Here is a 17,250-nt window from a genome sequence, read left to right on the forward strand (position 1 = left end):
TTTTTAGACCCCACCCTGTTTTGAGAGCCTCTCCTTTGTCAAAGAGCTGTTTATCTCCCACTGCCTTAACTATTCACAATGATTTTGCTTTCTCCAATTATATTTCTTTCCATCAACTCATGTGAGCCATTAAACTGTCCCCTGTTTTTCTGTTTAAATAACCTTGGTACTTTCTGGTGGTTTCTGCCCTCCCACCTTCCCCTTTGTTCACTTTGAATTTCTCCCAGTTCTAGAAGGTTAATCTATTGGCTGAGCTGCTGTTGCTATCGGTAACACCTTTTGTCTTTGCTGCATATTTTGTTGACATGCTAATTTGACTGGTTCCTGATGAAAGGCTTTTGCTCGAACGTCAATTTTCCTGCTCCTCGGATGCAGCCTGATCTGCTGTGCTTTTCCAGCACCACATTCTCAACTCTAATCTCCAGCATCTGCAGTCCTCACTTTCACCTAATTTGACTTTTTGTCTTGGGTTCTGCAATTCTTATATTCCCATTATTCCTGAAAAACTGAATTCAAATAAAATATCCAAATAAAAAGCAAAATTTTGTAAAAGCTGGGAAGCTAATGTTGATCTCGTTCTTTGTGCACCTTCTTTGCAGCCATAATATTACATTAGATTTCCTACAGTGTGGAAACAGGCCCTTCGGCCCAACCAGTCTACACCGACCCTCCGAAGAGTAACCAACCCGGACCCATTTCCCCTTACTAATGCACCTAACTCTATGGGCAATTTAGCATGACCAACTCACCTGACCTGCATATGTTTGGACTGTGGGAGGAAACCGGAGCACCCGGAAGAAACCCATGCAGACACAGGGAGAATGTGCAAACTCCACACAGACAGTCACCTGAGGCTGGAGTTGAACCCGGATCCCTGGCGCTGTGAGGCAGTAGTGCTCTGGTCTGTTACCCTAATGCACTTTGCATAGTATGATCTGCCCATACTGCACACAAAACAAAACTTTTCACTGTACCTAGGTACAATGTGACAATAATAAATCAAATCAAAATCAAAATTATTAAAGAAACCTTTGAACAGGCTCCCTCCAATGAGAAAAGTTGAAATCAATAGCCAAACTAGCCAAATTTTTTCTGTGATTTAGGATGAGCTCTGAGAAAAAAGGGTAACACAGATTTGATTTTTGAGTTTATCACCCTTGCCAAACCTTGTGTTATTCCAAAAAATCCCATTCTACTATTGGCTGCCAAACTTCACAATGTATTCATTTTGTAGCCAATCACCTCATAGTTTTGGTGCATATTAGACAGCCCCTTCTGTGCAATGATTGGGGCTGAGACATGACTGCTACAAATCATTGGATAATTACATCAACAAGCCAACTGTGGAATTTATAAAGGGAGGGATAATGGGGGAGGGGGAAGTGATTCAGTGAAATGGTTCATTCTGGTGACTGTTTTTACTGAGTTCAGCAATCCTGCAGCCTTATTTAACAGTCATGGGTCAGAGCTGCTCAGTTCAGCCTGGACTGTCAAATCGAGTCAGGCGAAAGAGTCTCAAAAAGTACTTTTGGCAATTTCGTGTTGTTTTAGTGGGTGATTCTACTGTGGGCAAAACATCCATTGTGCTCCGTTTAACTGAAGGAACATTTAGAGAAGACCTCCAGAAAACCATTGGTGTGGATTATTACATTCATATTCTGGAAACCACACCGACAGTCAGAGTGAAACTACAACTCTGGGATACAGCAGGAGAAAGGGAACACAGGTTTGCACAAGTTTTATTTGTAGTCTTCTTTAATTGTTTGTGGAGATGATGTTTTTATCTTCCAATCTTATTTACCATAATAGTTAAAACAGTGAATGGCTGGAACTTCAGTTGGTTAAACCAGTTTTATTGCACTTGATCTAATGTTTCTGTTAGTGTTGCTGAAATCTGTGCTGAGTGAAATCTGAATGATGACTTTGCTTAATGTCAAGTTTAGAATCTGATCTAATGATGCTTGACTTACAAATAATGATGCTTCTCTATTGGCAGAATGCTGGATCTGACCCAAAGTCCATTTTCATTGTTGTTTAGTTTACATCAACAGTTCTTCCTGAAGTTTCAATCTTTCCCTTCAACAACCACTTTCTCACTGACAATTGAAAAAATGTCAAATACCTAGATGCTCTACTTTTTTAAATTTGTAGTATACAACACTACTGAGTCTGATCTTAACTCCTTGTAAGTGGATAGGGGTTAACATTTCACTCTATTTTCTTTGTGAGAAGCTGCATGTTATAAAGCCACGTTCTGCAAGTTAATGCAAGCTGTTCATCTCTTTGTTTGGATAGACCTTTCTCAATTGTGAGCCAGACTCAAATCCTTAAACTTAGGGACACTCTTTAACAAGCTTTACATTCCATGGTAAATTCTTTTGATGGCTGTGAAAGCAGAGAGATAAAGATATCATCTGATGAAAGAGGTTTACTGGTTCCTGTTGGTTGTTTTGGGTGTGGGACTTCCCTTGGGTTCAGCAGAAGGTCAGGGGTATGAGGAAAGAGAGGAGGGGTGTACCATGAGTAGGATGGGCATTTTGTTTACTTTGGTCTCTGAAGGGAGTGAGATTATTTGAAACTTGTTCATTTAATCTCTGTGCTTTCCAAGGCTTTCTTTCTGAAGGGCACTCTGAAAATCCTTGAATTGAGTGATCTCAGTGTTAGTTTGGTGAGGTAGTAGTGAAGTCGTAATAACATTGGACCTGTAATCCATAAACCCAGGCAAATTTCACTTGGAACATGGGTTCAAATCCCACCAGGGCAGTTTCTAGAATTTGAATTCAATTAATAAATCTGGAATATAAAAGGGAACAAGCCAGTCCCAGTAATGGTGGCCATGGAACTATCATCAGTTACTATAAAAACCCATCTGCTTCACCACTGTCCTTTAGGGAAGGAAATCTGCCATCCTTACCTGGTCTGGCCTCCATGCCACTCCAGACCCACAGTCATGGGGTTGACTCTGAACTGCCACAGTCTAGCAAGTCATTCAGTTCAAAGCTAGCCTTATCAGTAACACCCATCTCACAAAAGACTGAAGAAACGTGAATAAAACCATTTTCTTCAGTGTGTGTTATTTGAATAGCTATAGAAATAACATACAATTCGTCCAAAAGCCTAATGATGGCAAACTGAAATTAATAACCTCAAAGGCTCCACAGGATTTTCTCCTTGTTTTTGAATTCTACTATGGCCTGAACCCTCCTCATCTCTGTTACCTGCTCCAACTCCTCTGAGATCTCAGTGCTCTTCTAATTTTAGCCATGCCATCATTCGTGTCGCCTTCAGTTACATAGCTACCACACTCTGGAATTCCATTTCTACACCTTTCCATCTCTCTACTTCGCTTTCCTCTTTCAGGTTCTTCTTAAAATCTATCTCCTTTGGTCATTGGCTTTAATAATGTCATATGAGGTTCGGTGTCAAATTTTCTTGTAATAACACTACAATGATGTACTTTGGGAAGTTTTAGTAGATTAAAGGTGTTAGCGAGTTTGGAGAAGACTTATCGCTCAGGTTGAGGTCTTGCATCCAAATTAAAGGTGCTACAGAAATACAACACGTTGTAGTTGTTGGTATGGTTTATGCTTTTGGTCTTCACTTTTTCAGGTGTGTGAATCTGAGACAATTTGTAAAAGTCAGATTAACAATCGGAAGCATGAGATTGAAAGCATTTAAATGTAGTAACTTTATTCATATATCAATTTTTTAGTTTGCACATATAAATTTCATAATTCATGTTTGAGAATATAAGTAAGTTTTATGTGCAGATATACTAATGGGAAGCAAGAACAGACCTTTTAGCTCCTTGAGCCTGCACTGCCATGTGCTCCAATCCAAACCTCACCATCAAGCCAGCGGATAAAGGGGGCGCAGTGGTAGTCTGGCGCACTGACCTCTACACCGCTGAAGCCAAACGCCAACTCGAGGACACCTCTTCCTACTGCTCCCTCGACCATGACCCCACCCCCCATCACCAAACCATCATCTCCCAGACCATACAGAACCTCATCACCTCAGGAGATCTCCCACCCACAGCTTCCAACCTCATAGTCCGGGAACCCCGCACTGCCCGGTTCTACCTCCTTCCCAAGATCCACAAGCCTGACCACCCTGGCCGACCCATTGTCTCAGCATGCTCCTGCCCCACTGAACTCATCTCTACCTACCTTGACACTGTCCTATCCCCCCTATCCAGGAACTCCCCACATACGTTCGAGACACCACCCACGCCCTCCACCTCCTCCAAGACTTCAGTTTCCCTGGCCCCCAATGCCTTATCTTCACTATGGATATCCAATCCCTCTACACCTCCATTCGCCATGACCAGGGCCTCCAAGCCCTCCGTTCTTTCCTCTCCAGACGTCCCCAACAGTACCCTTCCACTGACACTCATTCGTTTGGCCGAACTGGTCCTCACCCTTAACAATTTCTCCTTTGAATCCTCCCACTTCCTCCAGACCAAAAGCGTAGCCATGGGCACACGTATGGGCCCCAGCTATGCCTGTCTCTTTGTTGGCTATGTAGAACAGTTGATCTTCCGTAATTACACCGGCACCACTCCCCACCTCTTCCTCCGCTACATTGATGATTGCATTGGCGCCACCTCGTACTCCCGCGAGGAGGTTGAGCGATTCATCAACTTCACCAACACATTCCACCCTGACCTTAAATTTACCTGGACTATCTCTGACACCTCCCTCCCCTTCCTGGACCTCTCCATCTCCATTAGTGACGACCGACTTGACACTGACATTTTTTACAAACCCACTGACTCCCATAGTTACCTGGATTACACCTCTTCCCACCCTATCTCTTGCAAAAATGCCATCCCGTATTCCCAATTTCTCCGCCTCCGCCGTATCTGCTCCCAGGAGGACCAGTTCCACCATAGGACACACCAGATGGCCTCCTTCTTTAGAGACCGCAATTTCCCTTCCCACGTGGTTAAAGATGCCCTCCAACGCATCTCGTCCACATCCCGCACCTCCGCCCTCAGACCCCACCCCTCCAACCGTAACAAGGACAGAACGCCCCTGGTGCTCACCTTCCACCCTACAAACCTTCGCATCAACCAAATCATCCACCGACATTTCCGCCACCTCCAAAAAGACCCCACCACCAGGATATATTTCCCTCCTCACCCCTTTCCGCCTTCCGCAAAGACCGTTCCCTCCGTGACTACCTGGTCAGGTCCACACCCCCCTACGACCCACCCTCACATTCTGGCACTTTCCCCTGCCACCGCAGGAACTGTAAAACCTGTGCCCACACCTCCTCCCTCACCTCTATCCAAGGCCCTAAAGGAGCCTTCCACATCCATCAAAGTTTCACCTGCACATCCATCAATATCATTTATTGTATCCGTTGCTCCCAATGTGGTCTCCTCTACATTGGGGAGACTGGGCGCCTCCTAGCAGAACGCTTTAGGGAACATCTCCGAGACACCCGCACCAATCAACCAAACCGCCCCGTGGTCCAACATTTCAACTCCCCCTCCCACTCTGCCAAGGACATGGAGGTCCTGGGCCTCCTTCACCGCCGCTCCCTCACCATCAGACGCCTGGAGGAAGAACGCCTCATCTTCCGCCTCGGAACACTTCAACCCCAGGGCATCAATGTGGACTTCAACAGCTTCCTCATTTCCCCTTCCCCCACCTCATCCTAGTTTCAAACTTCCAGCTCAGTTACTGTCTCCTTGACTTGTCTGACCTGCCTATCTTCTTTTCCACCTATCCACTCCACCCTCTCCTCCTTGACCTATCACCTTCATCTCCTCCCCCACTCACCCATTGTACTCTATGCTACTCTCTCCCCACCCCCACCCTCCTCTAGCTTATCTCTCCATGCTTCAGGCTCACTGCCTTTATTCCTGATGAAGGGCTTTTGCCCGAAACATTGATTTCGCTGCTCGTTGGATGCTGCCTGAACTGCTGTGCTCTTCCAGCACCACTAATCCAGTAATCAATGTAATCAGTCATGGCTGATCTGGTGTGGAGTCAACTCTACACTCCTGTCAAACCCCACAACCTTTGACTCCCTTCTTACTTAAGAAGCTATCGAATGTAACCTATAAATATGGTCAAAGGCTGTCTTCATAGCTCTTTCATCCCCAGAAAGCAAGGAAATTAATTTTTAATTTAGCAAAAGGTGGCATCTCAATACAAAAAACTGGTAATAATCCTGAAGTAAATTTCTTAAACTTAAAATGTTGGGACCGTATTGAATTAAAAGAATAATGTTGAGAATGGTCGGACCATATAGCAGCTGATGGGTTACATCACTGAAGAACTGGAGACATGAAATCTGCCATTATTTATGTGGTTTCCCTCATTAATTAAAGGTGAGTTAGTTTGTAGTTCTCACTGAGAACAGCTTTTGTGTGTCATGTTGCCAGGGAGCTGGATATTTTGAATTATAGCTGTGAATTCAGTTGTGCACACAATGCAGCATCAAATAGTGAGATTTTATGGTGTCAACACATTTTTCATCTACCTTTCTGAAGGCTCTTTACTCTTCAGCAGCATGCTTCCCCCTCCTCCCTTTCCACCCCCCCACCCCCCTACCACCTCCAGTCATCACAAACTCTTCGATATTGGGTGTATTTTAGGGCTTCAATAGCCCACCCCAGTAAGTTTGTCTACAGAAACAAAAGCAATTATCCTGCAGTCCTCTCAATAGGGAGTCAAGGGGATGGTGCTGGAAAAGCACAGAGGGTCAGGCAGTATCCGAGGAGAGCCGACATTTCGGGTAAAGGCTCTTCATCAGGAATGAGGCTGTGAGCTGAAGGGATGGAAAGATAAATGGGGGGGGGTTGGGGCTGGGGGGAAGGTAGCTGACAGTGCAATAGGTAGATGGAGGTGGGGGTAATGGTGATAGGTCAGAGAGGGGAGTGGAGAAGATAGGTGGGAAGGAAGATGGACAGGTCATGCGGGCAGTGCTGAGTTGGAAGGTTGGAACTGGGATAAGGTGGAGGGAGGGGAAATGAGGAAACTGGTGAAATTCACATTGATACCATTGGGTTGGAGGGTCCCAAGGCAGAAGTTGAGGTGTTCTTCCTCCAGGCATTGGGTGGTTCGGGAGTGGCGATGGAGGCAGCCCAGGACCTGCATGTCCTTGGCAGAGTGGGAGGGGGAGTTTAAGTGTTTGGCCACGGGGTAGTGGGGTTGGTTGGTGGGGGTGTCCTGGAGATGTTCTCTGAAGCACTCTGCGAGGAAGCATCCAGTCTCCCCAATGTACAGGAGACCACATCGGAAGCAATGGATACAGTAACTGATGTGTGGAAGTGCAGGTGAAACTTTGATAGATATGGAAGGATCCTTTGGGGCCTTAGATGGAGGTGAGGGGGGAGGTGTAAGTGCAGGTTTTGCAATTCCTGAGGTGGCAGGGGAAGGTGCCAGGAGGGGGTGGGGAGGGAAATATATCTTTCGTGGTGGAGTCCGTTTGTAAGTGTCAGAAATAGCGGAGGATGATGTGATGTATACAGACATTGGTGGGGTGGAAGGTGAGGACTAGGGAATTCTGTCCTTGTTGCAATGGGAGGGCTGGCATTTGAGGGCGGAGGTGCAGAAAGTGGATGAGATGCGCTGGATGGCATCAACCACCACTTGGGAGGGGAAATTTCCATCTTTAAAGAAGGAAGCTGTCTGATGTATTTTATCGTTGAACTGGTCCTCCTGGAAGCAGATGCGGTGGAGGTGGAGAAATTGGGAATAAGGGATAGCATTTTTACAGGAGGCAGGCTGGGAGGAAGTGTAGTCCAGGTAGCTCTGCAAGTCAGTGGGTTTGTAGAAGATGCCAGTGTTGAGTCAGTCACCATTGATGGAGATGGAGAGGGCCAGGAAGGGGAGGGAGGTGTCTGAGACAGTCCAGGTAAATTTAGGATCGGGGTAGAATGTGCTGGTGAAGTTGATGAGCTGTTCAACCTCCTCGCAGGCGCATGAGGTGGCGCTGATGCAGTCATCAATGTAGCAGAGGAAAAGATGGGGAATGGTGCCAGCGTAACTATGGAAGATGGACTGTTCTACGTAACCTACAGAGACCAGCATAGCTGGGGCCCATGCAGGTGCCCATGGCTACCCCTTTCATCTGGTGGAAGTGGGAGGATCCAAAAGAAATTATTGAGGTGAGGACCAGTTCAGCCAAACAAATGAGTGTTAGTGGAAGTGTACTGGTGGGGATGTCAGGAGAGGAAGTAAAGGAGGGCTTGGAGGCCCTGGACATGGTGAATGGAGATGTACAAGGACTGGATGTTTATGGAGAAGATGAGGTGTTGGGGGCCAGGCTAACAAAAGTCTTGAAGGAGGTGGAGGGTGTGGATGGTGTCCTGAATGTATGTGGGAAGTTCCTGGACCAGGGGGGATTAGGACAGTATCAAGGTATGTGGAGATGAGTTCGGTGGGACAGGAGCCGGCTGAGACAATGGGTCAGCTGGTTAGTCAGGCTTGTGGATCTTGGGTAGGTGGTTGAACTGGGTGGTGCAGGGTTCCTGAACTGAGGTTGGAAGCTGTGGGTAGGAGACTGCTGATGTAATGAGGTTGTGTACAGTCTGGCAGATGATGGTTTGATCTCACAACTTTATCACCTCAGGGGATCTCCCACCCATCTCTATCAACGGTGACCAACTCAACACTGACATCTTCTACAAATCCACTGACTCCCACAGCTACCTGGACTACACCTCCTCCCACCCTGCCTCCTGTAAAAATGCTATGCCGCACCTCAGCCCTTGAACCCCACCCCTTCAACTGCAACAAGGACAGAACCCCTCGGTCCTCCCCTTCCACCCCACCAACCTCTGTATACATTGCATCATCCTCCACTATTTCCGCAAACTACAAACAGACCCCACCACCAGTGATATATTTCCCTCCCCACCCCTATCTGCTTTCCGTAAAGACCGTTCCCTCTGCAGCTCCTTCGTCAGGTCCACACCCCCCCCCACCCCACCAACCTTTACTGCAGAGGGCTGTTGAGGTTGGATTGTTGAGTATAGTCAAGGCTGAAATAGACATCTTTAATCAGTTAGGGATTTGGGGATATGACAATGCTGTGGCTTTGAGGTTATTTTATCCTGCTTTGTTTTTTGGAGAGGTTGTAAGGCTGAGGTGAAAAGCTGTCTACCAAATTCCTTAGAGTAAATAACTTGTGAGGCCTTGGAATTTTTTAAGAAGTTGGAACAATGGAGCAGCCTGGAGCCAGCGCTCTCAGTTCAGGCTTTTTTTGTTTTAGTGTTTAGGTTGACCTTTAGGCAGTTGCTGTTGTGGGCTTGAAGTAGAAACAATCTTTTCCCTCTCTCGTTTACAGCCAGAAGCTGGGGTTTCTCTCTGCTTTTGGGTTCTATCTGTGACACAAACTTATACTGAATGATGGGTGAGGAAAGATTGGTTTCAAATCCAAAGTTTTATGAGTTTAGTTAAAACACTAATGACAGAAAAGTGATTTCAAGCTGTGAAATCTATTCTGGTTACAAGCAATTATAAATCTAACGCTTAACTTATTCACTAGGCAGCATTGTATTCTGTCTGTCTTTTAAAAAAAAATTTAAATGGTGTACATAAAGGTGAAAGCTCTATGGTGTTCAAGGCATCTGAAACTATACTGGAATAGTTAATTAGTAATAGTTACTGTATCTATTATTCTGTTGTTTCCAATAGTCGTTATTCTAAATTCCTCTTTTTTTTGTTGTATTTTAACTATTGTGTTTAAGCAGTGTTTTTTTTTGCTTAATGTTGAGTAGTTTGACCATTTGCAATACATCTGGGACATGCACTTCACATCTACCTTCTTTAAAAAAAAGAGAAGGATAGGGTCCAGGCATGCACCTTTAAAATATTTTCAGGGGATCTGGTCCGGTCCATAAAGGGTAAAGGCAGGAAAGTGCAGTTGACGATGATCAGATCAGTCCTGATGACATTGAATAGTGGAGCAGATTTGATGGGCTGAATGGCCTATGTCTGATTGTATCTTATGGTACTGTCATAACATGTGAAAAATGGTTACTTCAAAACCTAAAGTATTTGTACCTTCAAAGGTTTTCCATTTTGCCTGATGCAGTGGCTATTTCCCACGCTGTACAATTGGGTAGCTGATTTAATGTTTGCCTGAAATATGTTCTAAAAGTCCAAGAAATGGTGGAATGGATTTTGCAGTTTCAGGTTGTACTGGACATTTTTTGGAATTGGTAGAAGGCAGGGGGCACATTTGGCAGAGAACCCACTCTATTTTACTTTATTGCATTCATGGGCTATTAGCTGGGAAAATGTACTTAGTGTGACATCACTCCAAGAATTAAACTTCTGCTATTTGTGATTCTCTTTCAGAACCATCACATATTCCCATCTCCAAATGATACTTGGTGGACTGCTGGTATTTGATTTAACAAATCGCCAGTCTCTTGACTACCTTACAAACTGGCTGGATGAAAGTGGGACTGTGCTCGAGCAATGCAAGTGTATCTTCATCCTGGTTGGCCACAAGAGTGATCTGTCAGCTGAAAGGCAGATCTCTCAAGAGGAGGCTGAACAGATAGCAGCGAATTTAGGGGTGAGATACATCGAGACATCGGCCAAAGATGACACTAACATACAGGAGGTCTTTCGCACTCTGGCATCATCAATCGCTGAATCAGTGAAAACTGAGTGACAAGTGAAAGTCAATGGCTGTTTATTTTTAAACAAACTTTTTTGCCAATTGATTTTTGAAAACTGGTATGTCATTTTGGTTGGTATTGTTAATTTTGGCAGCAAATCTACTTTAAGTTGGGGTGAAAGATATTTCCCGAAAGGGAAATCATGTCCTTGGTCAACACAAGGCACTTTCTTTCTAACAACTTGCAAACTCGACCAATGAATGAGGGACAGTTTGAGGATGATGCCTTATAAACAAGGAATAACTTCAGAGTGAAGACCGCGACCTTGCGTACAATGGTACCGCTGCATTTGTAGTTGTTTTCTTTTTGTTTGTGTAAATATAAGATTGTCCTATGGTACCAAGATATTGTCATGCCGTTCAGCAAGTGCTTTACTGATGTCAGCAGAACTGCAGCATCAGATAGTTACAACCAGTTGCCATTACATGTCTCGGTCCCTGCACAGAGAGTATAAATTCTCAACTTTTACAGGAAGATGGGTGAGGATTAATTGGTTTTAAATCCAAAGTTTTATGTGTTTAGTTGAAACAATGTCAGAATAGTGACTTCAAGCTGTGAAAATCTATTGGGTTTATAAGCAATTATAAACCTAATACTTATTAACTAATCAGCATTGTATTCCATCCATGTCTTAAAAACATTTTAAATGATACACATTAAGGTGGAAACTTTATGATGTTTAAGATCTCTGCAAGCAAATCTTTGTATTTAATAGTTTTTATATTGCCTTCTGAAAATGACTTAAAATAAAATAAACCATGTTAGTTATCCAGATTCTGTTTAAAGATTTATTCAGAAATCCCAATGTGTTTTGGGCAGCCTAGCCAGAATTAATTTGCTGTTGTGACTAAATGTAAGAAATTACAAGAATATTAATAATAAGTTTGGACAGAATGCATAAACTTCAACCTTTAAAAATAGAATATGACAGCACATCCCAAACTCCCTACCATCTAGGAGGACAAGGGCAGCAAATACATGGAAATAATACCATCTGCAAGATTCCCCTCCAAGGCAATCACCATCCTGACTTGGAAATAGATCACTGTTCCTTCTGAGGACCGAGGAGTGACAGATGGAGTTTAATTTAGATAAAGATGAGGTACTACATTTTGGTAAGGCAAATCAGGGCAGGACCTATACACTTGGTAAGATCCTGTGGGGTGTTGCTGAACATAGAGATTTTGGAGTACAGGTTCACAGTTCCTTAAAAGTGGACTCACAGGTAGACAGGATAGTGGAGAAGGCATTTGGTAAGCTTGCCATTATTGATTAGTGCATTGAGTATAGGAGTTGGGACTTCATGTTGTGTCTGTACAACATATTGGTTAGGCCATTATTGGAAAACTGCTACGTGAATGATGTTGTGAAACCTTGATGTGGAGGAGCCATTATTGGACTGGGGTGTACAAAGTTAAAAATCAGACAACACCAGGTCATAGTCCAACAGGTTTATTTAGAAGCACTTGCGTTTGGAGCACTGCTGCTTTATCAGGTAGCTGTTGTCAACAGCTACCACTACCTGATGAAGGAGCAGCACTCTGGAAAACTAGTGCTTGCAAATAAAACTGTTGAACTATAACCTGGTGTTGTGATTTTTAACATTGTGAAACTTGAGTTCAGGAAAGATTCACAAGGATGTTGGCAGGGTTGGAGGGTTTGAGTTTTAGGGAGAGGCTGAATAGACTGGGGCTATTTTCCTGGAGTGTCGGAGGCTGAGGAGTGACGTTGTAGAGATTTGTAATATCATGAGGGGCATGGATAAGGTGAATAGCAAGGATCATTTCCCCAAGGTAAGGTCAAAAACTAATATAAAACATAAAACGTTACAGCACAGTACAGACCCTTTGGCCCTCAAATGTTATGCTGACCTGCTAAATTAATCTGATGCCCATCTAACCTACACCGTTCCATTATTATCCATATGTATGTCCAAAGCCCATTTAAATGCCCTTAACATCGGCGAGTCTACTACTGTTGCAGGTAGGCTGTTCCACACCCCTACTACTTAGTGAAGAAACTACCCCTGATATCTGTCCTAAATCCATCACTTCTCAATTTAAAGCTATGTCCCCTTGTGTTAGCCTTCACCATCTGAAGAAAAAGGCTCTCACTGTCCACCCTATCTAACCCTCTGATTATCATGTACATCTCAATTAAATCATCTCTCAACCTCCTTCTCTCCAATGAAAACTGCCTCCTTTCCCTGTTTTCCTTGAAAGACATTCCTTCCATACCAGCAACATCCCAGTAAATCTCCTCTGAATCCTTTCCAAAGTTTCCACATCCTTCCTATAATGCGGTGACTGGAACAGTACACAATACTCCAGGTGCGGCCTTACCAGTGTCTTGTACAGCTGAAGCATGACCTTGTGGCTCCGAAACACAATGCCCCTACCAATAAATGCCAGCATGCCACATGCCTTAACAACCCTATCAACCAAGATTTATGCACCTGGACACTGAGATCTCTGTTCATCTACACTGCCAAGAATTTTACCACTAGCTCAGTACTCTGCATTCCTTTTACTACTTAAGTGAACAACCTCACACTTTTTCACATCAAACTCCATTTTCCACTTCTCAGCCTAGCTTTGCATCTTATTTACGTCTCTCTGTAACCCACAATAACCTTCGGCACTATCCACAATGCTGCCTATTGGTTTTTATTGATTCAAGGGACACAAATCTCACTGAGTTGACCCGAATTTATTGACCAACATGAGGGTTGAGGGATTTCTACTGAAGAATTGAATTTAGAGAAAGATATCAAAACCGTGGTCACAGTAAATAGTAACTTGAGAACTGGGTATGGCAGGGATTGTTCCCTTAATGCTACTTATTCTGTAGAGTCAAGGGCGTGTTTCATAAGACAAATTTCAGTTGTGCTGGTTAGTTGCATCAAACTTTAAAAAGTCACATTCAGTTGCCAGTTAATATTTGATCTGGCTTGATTTTAGTTTTCATCTTAAAATGAATTTCAATGTTAGGAATCATTTCTCTTAACTTCAAATGAAGATAAGTTATCATCGAACACAGAACATTACAGCGCAAATACAGGCCCTTCAGCCCTCTATGTTGGACCAACCTGTGGAATTAATCTGAAGTCCATCTATCCTACACTATTCCATTTTCATCCATATGTTTATCCAATGGCCATTTAAATGCCCTAAAGTTGGCAAGTCTATTACAGGTACTGCTGCTGGCAGTGCATTCCACACCCCTACTACTGAGTAAAGAAACTACCTCTGACATCTGTCCCATGTCTATCACTCCTCAATTTAAAATTATGTCGCCTTCTCCTAGCCATCACCATCCGAGGAAGGAAGCTCTCGCACTCCACCCTATCTAACCCTCTGATTATCTTGTATGTCCCAATTAAGTCAACTCTCAACCTTCTTGCTAACAAAAACAGCATCAAGTCCCTTAAGCCTTTCCTCATAAGGCCTTCCCTCCATGTCAGTCTCCATGGGAATTGTGCAAAGAACTGGTGCAAAATTTAGAATATAAAATTGTAGTTGTCTAATCTTGAAGAGAAGTTAATGGAGCATCTCAGTCTTTTTACAGCAGCAATGTGTTAGGTTAATTCAGTACGAGAAAATCCAAACTTTGCCATTGTAGAATAATGATTGGCACATAATAGTAAAACTAATTAAATATTTCCCAAGACTTGAAGTTGCTCATAAAACTAAGTTGCACTGAGTCTAGATTTTGAGTTCACAGCTCAAGTCATTACCATCCTTTACACACAATTGTTACTTTGGTTAATAAATGAAACTATTGACATTTTGTCACCCTGAAGTCAGTTTGTGATAGGGACTGATTTAAAACTAGGCGAAAGTGAGGACTGCAGATGCTGGAGATTAGAGTCGAGAGTGTGGTGCTGGAAAAGCACAGCAGGTCAGGCAGATTCCAAGGAGCAGGAAATTTGATGTTTCGGACAAAAGCCCTTCATCAAGAATGATTCCTCAGATGTGCCTGACCTGCTTTGCTTTTCTAGCACCACACTCGACAATGATTTTAAACTGGCAGTACAAAGGCAAACGTTTAATGATGGTGGAGATCTGTTAAGACTGATAGTCATTTAACCTACGTAATTAACCACAAGTAAATGAGCTCTACGTCAGAGCTAGAATGGAGTGTATTATACAATGCCGTACAGGGACGGTGCATTTAGTCAAGAGACACATTTTTACATCTATATATAAAATGGCAGAAGTGCACTATAAGACCATAAAACAGAGGAGAGGTAGGTTATTCAGCCCAGAGTCAATCATGCCATTCAACGAGTTCACGGCTGATCTTATAACCTTCCACTCCACTGTCCTGCCTTTTCCCCATAACCTTGGTTCCCTTACTGATTAGAAATCAGTATCTCAGCTTTGAACATTCTTAATACCCAATCTTGACAGTCCTCTGCAGTAAAGAATTTCACAGATTCAATACCACAAGGAAAGAAATTTCTCTATCTCTATTTAAAATTTACAATGCCCTATTTTGAGATTATATCCTCTGGTCCTAGACTCTCCCATTAGGGAAAATAATCTCTCCACAGCTATCCTGTCAAGTTCTCTAATCGTTGTGTTTCAATAAGTTTGTCCCTCATTCTTCTAAACTCCAATGAGGACACAATATTCCAACAGTGGCCTAACCAATGTCCTGTATAGCCGCAACATGACCTCCCAACTCCTGTACTCAATACTCTGACCAACAAACGAAAGCATACCAAACTCCTTCACTATCCTACCTACCTGCGACTCCACTTTCAAGGAGCTAAGAACCTGCACTCCAAGGTCTCTTTGTTCAGCAACACACCCTAGGACCCTACGGTGGGACTAGCTTGGGTTGGGATATTTGGTCGGCATGGACGGGCTGGACCGAATGGTCTGTTTCCATGCTGTACATCTCTATGACTCTACTAGCCCAACCTACTTATCCTATCCTCATAGGGCAGTCCCTCCCTATATTAGTCTAGTGAACGTTCTCTGGTCTTTCTCCATGCCAGTATATCTTTCCATTGATGAAGGAGACCAAAATTGTTCAAAGCATTTCAATTGTGGCCTATGTAGTGCCTTGTATAGTTTTAATAAGCCATCCTTCCTTTTGCACTACATTTCCTTTTAAATATAGCAGATAAATCTAATTGTATTTTTCAGCAAAGATGGCTCAAAACGTATAGATTGCAATTAAATACATTCACATTCAAGTTGAGTAATATTTTATTGGCAAAAATGGTCAACATTACCTCTATACAAAGATATGAAAACCAACTACTTAACACTCCACCAAAGGAAAGTCTCAATTTAACACGCTACCATTAATCAACAAAGAAACATCACTGTTTCATACACACACCATCCACTTTGTACAAGTCCTTGTATATTGTTTTCAAGAAGGATCATCAAGTACCAAACATTTTTGGTACAATATGTTGGTACCAATACAAAGCTATCTCAGTTCATTTTCACAAAAAAACCAAATACAGTCATCCACTGCAGGTTCCTCAACAGAAATTGAGGATAAGCCTGAGAATGTTTTGTAACGTTCATAACTTTGTTGTAGAAATGGTCTGTTCAGCCATGCTTTACTTTTTGGTTGTTTTACGTATCAGTGCCATTCTCTGTGTAAAAAAAAAGTCACATGGTCATACAAGGATTTCATATGCAATTCTTTTTTGAAAAGATGAGTCTAGAACAATAAATATGACCTGGGTATGCAATCTATACGGATAAAATGAGAGAAAGCAGAGAGAGATAAAGAATGAATTTGTTAAGCCAGACCATTGAGGTAATAAGCATTAAAAGGTACCTACAGTGAAACGAAAGGCATAATGTTTGACTCATGCACTTTAGAAACATCACAAAATATTAAGTGTAAAATTCGTACTTTCTCAAAGAACAGAGGATAGGCAAAAGCAGCAGTCCAACAGAATTTCAGTTGTGTAAACCAATCATTTAATGAAATGTATTAATGCCCCCATTCACCCCAAAACATTGAGGGGCTGCTCCACCGAAAGAAATACAAGTTGCAGTCTGGCCATGTTTATCTCTCTCTACTAGGCTGGTGTGGGCACAGAGGAAGGAAGGAAGGAAGGAAGGAGAAGTACAACAATGGCAGTGCCAAGGGGCAATTGTTAATTTCTTCGTTGGAGATGGTCATTGCCTGGCAGTTCCATGGTATGAATGTCACTTGCCACTTGCCAATTATCAGCCCAAGCCTGGATGTTATCCAGCTCCTGCTGCAAATCGACCAAAGACAGCATCAGTAACAGAGCGGTGACAAATGGCGGACATGTTTGCTGATGACTGTCCAATTTTAAGATCAGAAATAAGGATGGAGGGGAGATTATTGATGAAACAGATGAAAATGTTTGGGCTTCGGACATTATTTGAGGCACTCCTCAGAGACTCGGATAATTGACTTCCAGCAACCCTCTTCCTTTCTGCTAGGCATGACTCCAACCTAGTGAGAATCCAGCTCTAGATAGAGCACAAGTCTTTAATATTAACTCCTGTTAGTCATTTGATTGACATCACAATTGATGACTTGGTGTGGAAGGATTACAGAACCTAGATCGATAGTGGGATTCAAAACGCCAT

The 17,250-nt window shown here is 43.1% G+C and overlaps 2 protein-coding genes across 5 annotated transcripts in view; one reads left to right on the forward strand and one right to left on the reverse strand.

The window, feature by feature from the left end:
* The first annotated feature begins 1,396 nt into the window (after positions 1–1,396).
* LOC140453279 (ras-related protein Rab-39A-like) lies at positions 1,397–11,402 on the forward strand. Its single transcript, XM_072547838.1, has 2 exons — positions 1,397–1,726; positions 10,323–11,402. Exons 1-2 carry the CDS (start codon positions 1,458–1,460, stop codon positions 10,642–10,644), a joined length of 591 nt encoding a protein of 196 aa, XP_072403939.1. The 5' UTR covers positions 1,397–1,457; the 3' UTR covers positions 10,645–11,402.
* A 4,450-nt stretch (positions 11,403–15,852) lies between these two features.
* Positions 15,853–17,250, reverse strand: part of taf12 (TAF12 RNA polymerase II, TATA box binding protein (TBP)-associated factor) — a 44,748-nt gene continuing 43,350 nt past the window's right edge. For all 4 annotated transcript variants that reach the window (XM_072547995.1, XM_072547994.1, XM_072547992.1 and 1 more), the window contains one exon: positions 15,853–16,271. In XM_072547995.1, the coding sequence (XP_072404096.1) occupies positions 16,236–16,271 (36 nt within the window). In that variant the 3' untranslated portion in view covers positions 15,853–16,235. The remainder of the gene's footprint in view (positions 16,272–17,250) is intronic.

Source organism: Chiloscyllium punctatum, chromosome 27 (assembly GCF_047496795.1).
Source record: "Chiloscyllium punctatum isolate Juve2018m chromosome 27, sChiPun1.3, whole genome shotgun sequence".
NCBI lineage: Eukaryota > Metazoa > Chordata > Chondrichthyes > Orectolobiformes > Hemiscylliidae > Chiloscyllium > Chiloscyllium punctatum.

What these genes read in the sequence shown, in the direction of transcription:
- LOC140453279 (XM_072547838.1), top strand. Translation starts at nt 1,458, where the DNA reads ATGGGTCAGAGCTGCTCAGTTCAGCCTGGACTGTCAAATCGAGTCAGG. An exon ending in GCAGGAGAAAGGGAACACAG is followed by an intron (nt 1,727 to 10,322) that starts GTTTGCACAAGT and finishes ATTCTCTTTCAG; the next exon opens with AACCATCACATATTCCCATC.